This window comes from Lipophrys pholis (genome assembly GCF_963383615.2).
Source record: "Lipophrys pholis genome assembly, chromosome: 9".
NCBI classification, from domain to species: Eukaryota; Metazoa; Chordata; class Actinopteri; order Blenniiformes; family Blenniidae; genus Lipophrys; species Lipophrys pholis.
Window position 1 is genome coordinate 16,134,263 of NC_137639.1, and position 12,190 is coordinate 16,146,452.

A 12,190-nucleotide genomic window follows, 5' to 3' on the forward strand; every position below is an offset into this window, starting at 1 on the left:
TAGCAACCAAACAGAAGTGTGTTTGGCTCCTGAACTGCTAATGTTTTCCTCTGTGTGTGAGGATGTGGTGAATGCAGCACGCTGCTGGAATACTCTCTCTGTTGTCAGTCCTCTATAGGCTGCAGGCTTGCTTTTTTTTTTTTGATTTGATGCAGTGGATAAGCTTGACTGTTGAGAAAGAGCTGCAGGAGGACAGTAGCCCAAATACAACATGCCTTCAAAGCATGACCGTTTGAGTAATGTCATGTTACTTTATCATGTCACATTGTTATAATTTGTACTTTTTAAAAATGCTGTAACTGTTCCATTAATAAAGTTTGTCTCTCCCACATGTTCAGCTCTAAAACTACAGAAATGATATTTTCTCTTATAATCCCGACATGCTCTTGTCGATCAGTATAAATACAGTTATGAAGAAAACATCTAATGATAGCAGCACCTTCTTCAGTCCAGTTCCACACGTCAGACAAATAAACGCGCAGAAGCCAATAAGTAGTTCTTTCCAATTCATTCTGAAGGTTCATGTCAAGTGGTTGTTCTAGGAGTGTGACTGTTATTTTTCTAAGACTTACCCTGGAGGGGGTTTTGAGGACTCGGTCATTGCAGTGATTAATATCCCAGCAGGTCAGATTATGGGAGCTTTCTTCCAGTGGGGCTCCCCGAGTCCTCCGCCGCCGCCGCTCGCTCCTAAACTCGGTGGCTCTCCATTATCCTGCCACCTGCGCGAGACCAAACACAAAATAAACTCACTCGGCACAGTAGCAGTTCCCAAAAAGTAGTTACTACTCGGTATAGTTTATTTTTTCGTTTCAATCGTTTGGACTCAACAAGTGACAGTGCGCAAAGATGACCACCGTGACACGAAACGTGCAAAAAAAGCGCAAAGTGAAGCAATTTGAAAGTCGAACTCACTTCAGCTGGAGCAGATTTAAAGGATCATTTTCACCAACTGGACAGAGGAACTTGTCAAATCCACTTGATATAATCTTCGTATCCCCAGGCTGACTCTCTCCCTGCAGCCGCCGTCTAGTCCACGTTCATAATAATCCGACTTCCGGGAAGTTGTTTCAAAATAGATTTGGGGAAAATCTGCGACTGGCGAGATAAGAGTTTTCAAACTCAGTTCGGTTTATGTGCCAGGTTTATAGATTTGCTATTTTCTGTAGAGTTGTCTTTATCAACTGTGTGATACAGAATTTATTTCAAATTGCACTGTATTTTGAACTCTTGTACTTGTGATCTCTTATTCTCACTGGTTTTCCTTCAGGTTTAACTTATTTCTTACTTTCACGGTTTTTATTCACATTTCTCTTGTTTGTTAATGTAAATCACATTGATTTACGTTGTTACTTAAATGTGCTATACAAATAAAACTGCATCGTCTTGCCTCAAATTATCATCCAAAACTATTGTAATTAAATTCTACTCTTTATGTGATGTTAGACGTTTTTTTTCTTATTATTATTCTCTAGCATATCAATTGTATACCTATTCTAAGTACCACAACATATATCTTGCTTTTTGTTTCGTGTGGACGATTCACTAATTGTTTGTTGTATTTCGCAACTTTTTCCTCGTATCATCAGAAATCAACCTCTCATCAAATGTCGTCGGGCCCAACTCTGGAATTCTCTCTGGACATATCATTTAATCACTGCTGCCTTCCTTTTTGAGGCTAAAATATTAAATTATCTCCTGCCCTGATTCTGAGTTGATATGTGGTGGAGTTTAGGAAAAAAAAGAAGTTATTTTCTGATTTCATTATTGTAGGTTTACTCAGGTCTAGTCGAGGGAAAAGCGGAGGCCACCTGGATAAGACGCAGACACGTCTTCCAATACACAACCGACTCCATCTGACCTTATGCGTCTTCCCCCGTCAACATGAGCGCACGCGATAGACGTGAAACGCTTTTATTTAGAAGTGGACGCAGATTATTTTGCGTGTGCGCATGTTGAACTTGACGTAGCAGCCGCGCGCAGCGCGCCTTCGTCAGCAGATCTCCAGTCAATCATCCTCACCAGTTGGAGAGCAAGTGGCCCGCTAACCACAGACAGACTAATCCAGAGCTGGTGGTATATTCCCCCCTCAAAAGATTTTCTTTAAAAAAATGTCTAAAAATAAATAAATAAATAAAAAACACTTTTCCTGATTCTTTGACATTTCACTTCTGTTGATCCTTTAAAAATAATTGTTTTTATGTGACTGTTTTACATTAATGTCTTAAATAACATACCTGATGACAGATTTGAGTATTACTGCAAGATCGTTTTGGATTTTTTTAAACACATTTGTGCATGTGTAACTGATAATAAATCTCACAATGACGGCGGAAACGTACGTCAAGTTACATCCATTGAAGAAAAAGACTGGATCACGGTTTGTTCAGGCTGCTTCTAATAATGCCTAATTTAAATTCTAAATTCAAAAGTTTACTCCCGGCATGCTTTGTGCCAAATGCACACGGGACTGGCGACTTTCTACCACAAGAGGTCAGTGAAAGATCACACACCGCTTCACAACGGAGTGGGCGAGGCAGTCGTCTTCAACGGTGGTCTGCAGAGGTGCTGCGGGTGGGACATTAATCAGACAACTTGAAAGAAAAAAAACATATTTCAATAATAAAGAATGCACGCCTATTATTATAATATGTAAAAAAAAAAAAAGTTTGCAATTTTTACATGTGCATGTGTACAGCAGTACAAAAAGGAATTATGAAATTGTGGCTTTACTATTTTAGTCTGATCTTGACACACACACACACACACACACACACACACACACACACACACACGTGGTAAAACAAGCTGCCTTTGGAAATACATGGTGACACTAATAACTTCATAATATACTAGAGCCACCGTTATTCAATGTATTTCACTTGTGTTGCATTTTTTTCATTTTATCAGATGTGAATTCAAATGTTTTTGTTTTTTCATAGAAAGTTATGTTCAGTTTTACTGAATGCATGTATTTGTTTTCTGTAATTTATTTGCTCAATAAACTCATTCTTAACAATGCTGCATCAAAATCCTACAAAGGTAGAACCTTTTTGCCATTGTGGGGTTCCTAAATGTTGGATTGAAACAAAATTATCTATTTTTCCAAATAAAAGAGGTCAATTCAGCCCGCCCACCATCTGTTGAGTGAACACTGTCAGCATAGATAAATAGAGAAAGAAATAATAACAAAATGACATTGAAGGGGGTACATCATCAACAGGATGAAGGACTGTAAAATGGAATACGGAATAAAGTATTAACGATGCGACAAAGTAAAATACCCTGTGAATTTGCAGGTTTCTACTTTTAATTTGGCAGTTTGTGCTGTTAAATGTGAAACTTGTACTAAATGAACATCTGCGAACAAACCAAATCTAAAGAACCAAAAACATGTCATCACTTTGGTTTTTTTTGCTTGTTTTGGTCCATATGTAGAAACATGTACAAATAAAGTATTTTGAAAACATGTCATCAATTTCAATTACACAATCAAATAGTTTATCAGTTTGATAGTGCTGGGTTGTAATCTATTATTGGCTTGATTGGGTTAAAGAAGTCAAAATTTGTAAGATGTTTAAAAGAATCCTCGAAAAAATGTTACTACTGAAGTCCGTCACTTGTTTGTTGATGATTCAGGTTGAACTATCTAAGTGAAGCTAAAGTGAAAAGTGTGAACGTCTGGGATGTCATTGTTTGTCTGAATGTGTGAACTGTGATCCTGATAAAGATCTTAGTCAGGAAATGGCGCGAGCACTTGTGTTTTTCTGTTCTTCATTATTAAGGGGGGGCTGCAGACTGCAGTCACTTCACTCTGTGCATTTGTAGACTTAAACATCCAGTTGTGAGAAAATAATATTGGCTTTTTGTGAGTGGAGAAGAGATATCGCTGAGAAATCATGCCAGGTGCGTATACTTCAGCAATAATTTACATTCTGGAATATTTGTAGGATAACTTTTAGACTTAAACGTGTGTCGTGCTGACTGATGTTTAATGTTCACCAACCAGGTGGCAGGATTGAAAATCCAAAATAGTGTAAATCAACTTTTTTTTTTTTTAAGATTTGTAATGTTTCCGATTGTGAAAACATTTAGTGAACTTTATTCAAAAGAAAAAAAAACAAAAAAAACAAATGTAAGATCACAATGTTTTTAAAACTGTAATTTAGTTTGTACTATAGTTTAAAAGTGTTAATGGGTTCAACGAGAAAATGTATCAGTGATTAACAAATGTGTTCATAAGTATTGACAGTTAGAATAAAGTGGTTGCTTTGAAACGAGAAAACATTGTAACATAAGCCTATACAGAACAAGATGTTTATAGTAAGGTGACATGGAGAGTAATGCCAGTGTAACTTGTAATTTGTTGTCTCAAAGCAGCTTGACGTTAAAGCATTTATTTATTTATTTTCATGTTTTCGTTTGTTTTCAAATAGGGTATTAAATTGCCAGTGACAAACAGAAGGAGGCGCAATTACCTACTTTTCAACTCAGAGCCTTTCAAACAAATCACCAGTAATTCCTTTTGCTGATACAGTGGATCTGAATGAAACCTTCATCGTGTTGGCCACAGCACAGGAAACACTATCAAGGGTGAAAAGCTACTAAGGATGAACTTGTGGTTTCACAATGTCACAAGGTTTTTAAGTCTCACACTTTTTAAAAGAATACGGTGGATAATAGGTAGCATTAAATCTCGGAGTAAAATTCAACTCTTAGTCTTTATCATTAACAACCAGAAGAGTCCCACACCTAAGAGTCTAAAGTGGCACACGGGCTCATGGGGGGGAAGCATTTCTGAAATGTTGAGTCAGTGGGGTCAATGGAGGACAGCTCAGCTTGGAGTTATGTGACGTTAGAACCAATGAATTCCTGACAAACTGGCCTTATAAATAGAAAGAATCCCATTTTATTAGCTTTCCCTCGTCAGATTGTGCAAGCATTTTATTTAAATGTTTTTAAATATATAAGTGGATTGCTCATAGTAAGAATGTCGTGGGTTTGAGCCTGGCCTCAAGTGGCACTAAACTGGTTAAAGTGTTATAAAAGATGGACGTATTGGGTCAAACTGTGAAGTTTCACTACTGATTAAAAATAACACACAGGGGTTTTTTTTTTTTTTTTTTTATATATAAAGGATTGAAGTCAGTACCTTTGAGGAAACCAGTGAATAATGTTTTGATCTTGTTTGATTGGAGAAAATGATCTGTCTGCAGATATTGGGGTGACCACCACCTCCGGCTCCACCTCCACCGTGCAGTATGACTACTCAGCCTACGACAGCGAGATTTTATCATTCTCCCCATGCAACAATACCACCATGAAGGACTTTAGTACAGTGTTCCTGGCCACGCTCTATAGTCTGGTTTTCATCTTCGGCTTCATTGGTAGGTGTCTCTACAGTATCCATCCATCCAGCCATCCTGAACCTGTTCCAGCCGAGACAGGCAGACCACACCCCCGGTCACCCATTCGTCATAGAGCTTACACAGGAAACCAATTGCACACATATCCACCACGATCTGGCCTACCTAGAAAAACAAACAAACAAACCGACAAAAACAAAAAAAAGCATGAAGAGAGCATGCAAACAAATAGGACTTTGTGGTCATCATGTTTGAACAAAGCAGAAAAATGCAAGACTGCAAATCCCATAAATAATGTAAGATACATTTGTTGTCAGAATCAAAACAAATGGGAAAGGAAGTGAAACAGAATCTAGATTATCGTATGATTATGACTTTTCATGTTTATTTATATATCTGACTTCTGATTTTTTCTTTTTTTTCAAAAAGGTAATGTGCTTGTGGTGTGTGTCTTAGTGAAGTATCGCAAGCAGACGAACCTGACTGACATCTGCCTCTGCAATCTGGCCCTATCTGACCTCCTTTTCGTGTCCACGCTGCCTTTCTACACTCGTTACATTGTGGTGAACCAGTGGACCTTTGGAGATTTCATGTGCCGCTTCGTCTCCAGCTCCCACAATGCCGGCTTCTTCAGCAGCATCTTCTTCATGATTGTTATGACATTGGACCGTTACGTGGTCATCATGCATGCTCACAGAGTGGCACGCTATCGCACAATGAGGGTTGGCATAATCCTGACTGTGTTGGTGTGGATGCTGAGCCTGTGCGTCTCTCTGCCAACCTACATCTTCACAACGGTCGTGAAGGAGGAAAATGGAGACCTGTGTGACTACTTCCCCGAAAATGAGGCCTGGCATCATTTTAACCTGTTGACAACAAATGTGCTAGGCCTCATCATTCCCTTATTGGTGATGGTCGTCTGCTACTCAAGGATCATCCCCAAACTGGTGACAATGAAGACGGCAAAGAAACACCGTGTGGTGAAGCTGATCGTCTCCATCATAGCCATCTTCTTTGTGTTCTGGGCTCCATATAACACGTCGATTTTCTTGATGTTTCTGTCCGATAAAGAACCATCAAGCGACTGCACCTGGAACCAAAACCTACATCTCTCCATAGCAGTAACTGAAGCCATCGCTTACACCCACTGCTGCCTGAACCCCATCATCTATGCCTTTGTGGGACAGAAGTTCATGACTCGAGCCTTGCAGATGTTGAAAAACTGGATCCCCGGCTCTGGCAAAGCATCATTGCACAGCTCATTCAGGAAAAGCTCTGTCGTTTCCAGATCCTCCGAAGCCACCTCCACTTTTGTCATGTAGAGGGCGGACGAGGCGTGTTTCATGAACATCACTTGGAAAGTTTCTCTCCATCAGCTGAGTTATCAAAGCATCTCCTACCATGATAATGTTGATGTATTTTGTTCACGTTTCCATTTTGAATCGTCCAGATCAGACTATAATCTTGAAAAGCTTAAAAGTGTTATACTCCACACACACATGTCCCAATTTCATTTCAAGGAACTGGACTAAACAAAAAATATATAACAAAAACTCCACAATTTTTCTGAAATTCCACCTGCCAAAATTTCCTTCTTCAAATTGATATGGGCCAAAGTCGGTCTCGTCTCAACAACATGTGAATTCTGCAGTATTCACTGTACATGCTTTCACGAACTCGCGCTCACAGTGTGGCTTTGACGCCAATGCTTTTTGCTATTCATAATGAAACTAGCTTTTAGTGGTAAATCATGTGGCAAGCTGTCGACCATCCAGGATATAGAGCAAATGCTCAAATGGCGGCTATTCAGTTCTGTGTCTCAATGCTGTGTTCTGATACACATACTAAATTAATGAATAGAAATGAGGAACAGCAACTACTACTCTCATCATCTTCCTTGTTTGATGCCACCGTTCTAGAGTTGCTCCGCTGTATCCACTAATGTTAAAGTGAACGTGTCACGTCCAACTGAATTGCTTATTTGTAACAGCCTCAAACCACAACCTGTCACTTAGTTTGAAAAATATTTGACGCGTCTTTGATGAACCAGCTAGTTGTAATGAAAGCAAGCAATTTGTGAAAACTGAAGGGAAAAAAAAAGGCAAAAATGTCTGGTGCATTTATATGTCATCAATTGAAATCTTTCACATCTTTATGAATGTACAGTACTGCTACTTGTGTGTTTTTATTCTGTTTGCCTCAATAAATTTGGATGTGATTTTAAATCTGTTGACGTATACATTGCTTTACATTTAATTGTGTTTTTCCACCCAATACGTCATTGCATAATTTAGTACTGGCTGCAGTTGTGCGGTAAGGTAAAGCAGTTTTGGAAGAAGGACAGATGGATAATTAATGCTGAATTTATCCGTTGATGAAGTTTGATGATGTTGAGCAATACGTAACAGGTTATTGTTTTCTTTTGTAGTATGTATATTTTTTTTTATAGCTTTTGAGTTTCTGGAGAAAATGAGGGAGGAAACTTTATGTTGCCTGTTGAGTCGAATGTTCAGAAGCTCCTAAAAGATTGTGTAAAGATGTTCATTGAGGAGATCAAAGAACTAAGGTCCTCGTTTGAATGCCTTTTCTCCTACAGACCTTCTTTTTTTTTTTTTTGCCTCACGTCATTGCATTCAGGGAGATTTCTGAGAAAACCGCATTGACACCTCTTTACAGGTTTTTACCGAATGCAGAGGATGCAACCCAATCCGGAGTTCACTTTACCAGAAATGTGCTCTGCTGCAGGATTTGAAACAAAACGTAAGCAATGCAAGCTGACAGGATGAGATGGACGCCTGAGCCGAACACTACAGCACACGGGTTCAGGAGGAGTGATTCTGGCAAAGAATGTGGTGAGCATGGTCGCACTGTTCGTTTTTGAAACGTTTAGCTGCCATTTACTAGATTTCTTTTTGTTTGTTTTTTAAAAACACCAATAGAGGCTTGAAGATTGTGTAAGCAGAAGCAGAAACACTGTCAGCCACAGGAAGTGAGGGTCCATAGACGGGTGTCAAAGCAGGTGGTTCTGGGTGTTGTGGTTGGGGGGTTGGGGGGTTGGGGGGTTGGGGGGAAGGGGGGGGTTATATATAAGATGTGGTTTAAATGATGACATACATTTGATCGTGTTGTGAGCAGGAACAAGTCTGTGATATTCATAGATACATGATCATCTACACTGACATGTTACATTGGAGTAAAGACAGCCACTAAATGGTATTTCCTGTTTCAGAACGTCCTCCACAGTGGCAATTATTGTTGAGTCTTCTTTCGGCTTTGGAAAATGATTTAGCTTTCAAAAATCATCACGGTGTTCTTGGTTTTTCTTAGTGGTACATTACACAGTTAATGTTTTTAAGTTACTTTGACAAACCAAATGGAGACTGTAAGATCAATCTGTACATTGTTGCTTATTGATTTATTTGTGGTGTTAAAGGAAAATACAGATGAGCATTATATTAATTCAGAGTTAGATTGGGGTTTGAACTGATATCACATTGCGCACGCCTGTTAAAGATTTAAACAGCAACCACACCTAGAACAATATTTGTTTTTCTATAAATCATATTTTATATCTATATGTGTAACCTTTTTATAGAAACTTTTTTTTTATCATTGAATCATTCGTAATATTTTGATGCTGTTGTGTATTACTGGCTAATATTTATTTTCTGTGTCTCACACAGGAAGATGAATGCATCAGATAATGAATCCTTTTTGTATCCGGAAGCATATGAATATTATTACTGTAATTTGGACTCCAGTGCAGAATCTCCCAATGGATCAGTGGTTCTCCTGGTTCTTTACTACGTGCTGTTTTGTTTCGGTCTACTGGGTAAGATGAAAGAAGCCAGAAATTTCAGTGAAGCATGATGCACCAAATCATAAATGAAACCTGAAAAATACCTAAAGCTTAAAACATACTGTATCTATCGTCTAAATCTTGGGATTTTTCTGGTGTTTGGCTCTGATTTGATCTGTTCTTCCAGGCAACAGCACAGTTTTATGGCTTCTCCTCCAGCACATCAAGGTGAAGAGCATGACAGATGTGTGTCTGCTCAACCTGGCACTGTCTGATCTCTTACTGGCTGCTTCCCTACCTTTCTGGACATACGGCTCGCAGAACCTTCTTTCATGCAAACTAATAACAGGAATCTATCAGGTAAGGCTTTTTCTAGAAATACTTTACTGACCTCATTGTTGTTGGAGTGTTAAACTGAATATCAGCACATCTGTTATCGGCTGATCTGAAATGTAACACCACAACACAACCTTCGATAATATTTCCATACACAAACCAAATTTTGATAGCAATCAATGAATGAGAAGATTGTTCAAGCTTTCGGGCAATTTTTTTTGTCTCTGCAACCACAAATAGTGAAGCCTGTAAACCACAATGTGATTGTCGCTAACCAAAGCAAATACCCGTTACATCACGTCTACTCAATTGATCATAGACATTTTCTTTGCATGTTTCTTCCTGTTTTCATTCTATTTCATACAGCCATCGACTGTGTGCAGAAAAAGTCATTAAACTCGGATTGCGTAGTTTCCATATGCAGTTCCTGTATTAGACAAGGAATAAAATCAAAAAGATTAACAGGTCAAAAAGATTTCATGTGCAACTTGAAAAACATCCACGTCATTTGTGTTATGCTGTCAAGCAAAGATGTTTCTATTATTGGTGTCACTGAAGACATTTGATACAGCTGTGAAGTGTCACAGTGTAAAGAGTGTCTCGCCCAATCAGATTCCTTTGTCAGAACTAACTGTATAACACTATTTAGGAAACAAATAGAATGTAGGGTTTAGGTTTGAGTAATTACTCAGGGAGTAGACTCCACAATGTCATGTGTGTTTTTAGTGGTAACAGCTGGTTAGTCGATCAGCTGAGTAAATAACCCTATAAACCACCTTGATTCATCCCATAAATGGTATTTACTCAGTTGCTCCCTCTGCTCCTCTGAACAGTTAGGTTTCTACAGTGGGACCTTGTTTGTGACCCTGATGAGTGTGGACCGCTACCTGGCCATCGTCCGTGCGGTGACAGCCATGCGAACCCGGACACTTCGCCTTGGAATCATAGCCAGCACTGTTATCTGGGGTATTTCCGTCATCATGGCACTTCCTCCGGTGGTATTTGCCTCCCTGGAGACAAATGAAGAGGACGACGGCGCTCAGTGCCAGCCCGACTACCCGACAGGGAATGAGCGGCTTTGGAAGATGCAGAAAAACTTCGTGGAGAACACAGTTGGCCTTTTTTTGTGCCTCCCAGTCATGATTTTCAGCTACGTGAACATCCTCGTGGTGCTGTCCAAGGCGAGAAACTCCAAGAAAAACAAAGCCATGAAACTGATATTCACCATTGTGTGTGTATTTGTGGTGTGCTGGGTCCCCTACAATGTCCTCGTGCTCCTTCAGACTCTGCAGCTGTTTGACATCATGAACAATTGTACAGCCGCAGCGCCCATGAACACTGCCATGAGCTACGCTGAAATCATTGCATTGTCTCATTGCTGTGTAAATCCTGTGATCTATGCGTTTGTAGGGGAGAAGTTCAGGAAGTCATTGAGGAGGAATCTGACTAGATACTTATGCATTAGATACAGAAGCACCGGCACTGTAAGCCACAGAGAAACCACAGAGGGAGAGACCTCCAACACACCAGTCCGATCAGACTATTGAAAACATGTAATGTAATTCTGTATGGAAAGATGTTTATCTATCAGTGTACAAAGATGGTGAACTTTGTATTGTGTGCGTGATGTGTGTTTGCGCGCGTGTGTGTGTGGTTCATGGTTCCGTAAGCAAAAACAAAAAAAAAGGGCACTGACAATTTGCAACGTGATTGATTCTGAAAGTGCATAAAGAAAAAAAGTTTGTTGGCGTAATGTAAATACCTCTGTATTGCTAACATGTGCAACTATATAGGTTTGTTGAATAAAATATAATAAAAAAAAAAAAAAACTCTTCTTTCAAGAAAAGCTTTCATTATATTAAAATTCTAATTACTTATGATCACTGTGATGACGTCAATAATTACAACTGAAGCAAGGCCCTTTAAGGTTATATATCTTTGTTATAACAATAAAACAATGAAGTGCTTTTGTCATTTCCGATGCATTAAAATGAACGTGGCTGCGTTACATCTGGAGGCGCAGCACAGACGAGGAAGATACGAATAAAAGTGTTCATAAACTAAATATATGGTCAGAAACACAACTCAAAGTGAAAAGTTACAACCACAAGCGATAAATTACAGGATATGGAGGTGTTTTTGTGTTTGAATGCTATTGGGCTTGTGTTTTTGGACTTGTTGTCGTTGAGTTCTGTGAGCCGTTGTTTGTTTTCTTCACATGCTGCTGAGAGGTAGCAAAAATCCCAATAATGTAAATTGCTGAATGTTTTAATGGAAATCTAATTTCTACATATTGATGCAAACTTCAGGTCAGGGTGCTTGGGTAAAGATTCATGGTTGGGCAGGTAATAGTTATAGTTGAATTTATAGTGGGCCTTTAGGGGAATATGTGTTATGACGCAACCCACGGCTCAGTTGATTGAAAGGGACTTTTGGTGTCATATTTTCATGGAGTCATGCAGCAATACACACACGTTTCACATGCAGAGCTCTGCAGGGTTCCAGCTTGGTCTGCAACTCCGTCCCATGCCACCACATGCCTCTGCGTCGGAAAGTGTGATCTGCTGCTTGAAATTCGGAAAGCGTTCAAAACAACTTTAACAACCACACGCTTCATCTGAGAAAAACCACAAGCCCACCCTGACACAGGTTTGGCGTTGGGTGTATCTCTATGCAACTATTAAGGACTTCT

General features: G+C 39.3%; 3 protein-coding genes across 5 annotated transcripts in view; 2 read left to right on the forward strand and 1 right to left on the reverse strand.

Annotated features, from left to right (window-relative positions):
* cobl (cordon-bleu WH2 repeat protein) overlaps positions 1–1,049 on the reverse strand; it is a 56,327-nt gene extending 55,278 nt beyond the window's left edge. The window contains exons 1-2 of the mRNA XM_080472580.1: positions 913–1,049; positions 573–719 (exon numbers count right to left, since the gene is read on the reverse strand). Of these exons, the coding sequence (XP_080328706.1) occupies positions 573–601 (29 nt within the window). The 5' untranslated portion in view covers positions 602–719; positions 913–1,049. The remainder of the gene's footprint in view (positions 1–572; positions 720–912) is intronic.
* A 2,724-nt stretch (positions 1,050–3,773) lies between these two features.
* LOC308114803 (C-C chemokine receptor type 1-like) lies at positions 3,774–7,597 on the forward strand. Of its 2 annotated transcripts, none has more exons than XM_080471986.1 (3): positions 3,774–3,903; positions 5,214–5,384; positions 5,793–7,597. In XM_080471986.1, exons 1-3 carry the CDS (start codon positions 3,897–3,899, stop codon positions 6,683–6,685), a joined length of 1,071 nt encoding a protein of 356 aa, XP_080328112.1. In that variant the 5' UTR covers positions 3,774–3,896; the 3' UTR covers positions 6,686–7,597. The 2 variants fall into 2 exon arrangements, with proteins under 2 accessions (XP_080328112.1, XP_080328113.1); XM_080471987.1 differs by having other exon boundaries at positions 3,777–3,903; positions 5,820–7,585.
* Positions 7,598–7,909: 312 nt separating this feature from the next.
* LOC308114013 (C-C chemokine receptor type 2) lies at positions 7,910–11,299 on the forward strand. Of its 2 annotated transcripts, none has more exons than XM_080470633.1 (4): positions 7,910–8,215; positions 9,047–9,195; positions 9,350–9,522; positions 10,332–11,299. In XM_080470633.1, exons 1-4 carry the CDS (start codon positions 8,211–8,213, stop codon positions 11,043–11,045), a joined length of 1,041 nt encoding a protein of 346 aa, XP_080326759.1. In that variant the 5' UTR covers positions 7,910–8,210; the 3' UTR covers positions 11,046–11,299. The 2 variants fall into 2 exon arrangements, with proteins under 2 accessions (XP_080326759.1, XP_080326760.1); XM_080470634.1 differs by lacking the exon at positions 7,910–8,215 and adding an exon at positions 8,474–8,576.
* The last annotated feature ends 891 nt before the right edge of the window (positions 11,300–12,190 follow it).

Excerpts from the sequence above, each read along its gene's own strand:
- LOC308114803 (XM_080471986.1), top strand. Across the intron at positions 5,385-5,792 it reads TTTCATCTTCGGCTTCATTG|GTAATGTGCTTGTGGTGTGT; the intron begins GTAGGTGTCTCT and ends TTTTTCAAAAAG.
- LOC308114013 (XM_080470633.1), top strand. Across the intron at positions 9,196-9,349 it reads GTTTTGTTTCGGTCTACTGG|GCAACAGCACAGTTTTATGG; the intron begins GTAAGATGAAAG and ends CTGTTCTTCCAG. Across the intron at positions 9,523-10,331 it reads TAATAACAGGAATCTATCAG|TTAGGTTTCTACAGTGGGAC; the intron begins GTAAGGCTTTTT and ends TCCTCTGAACAG.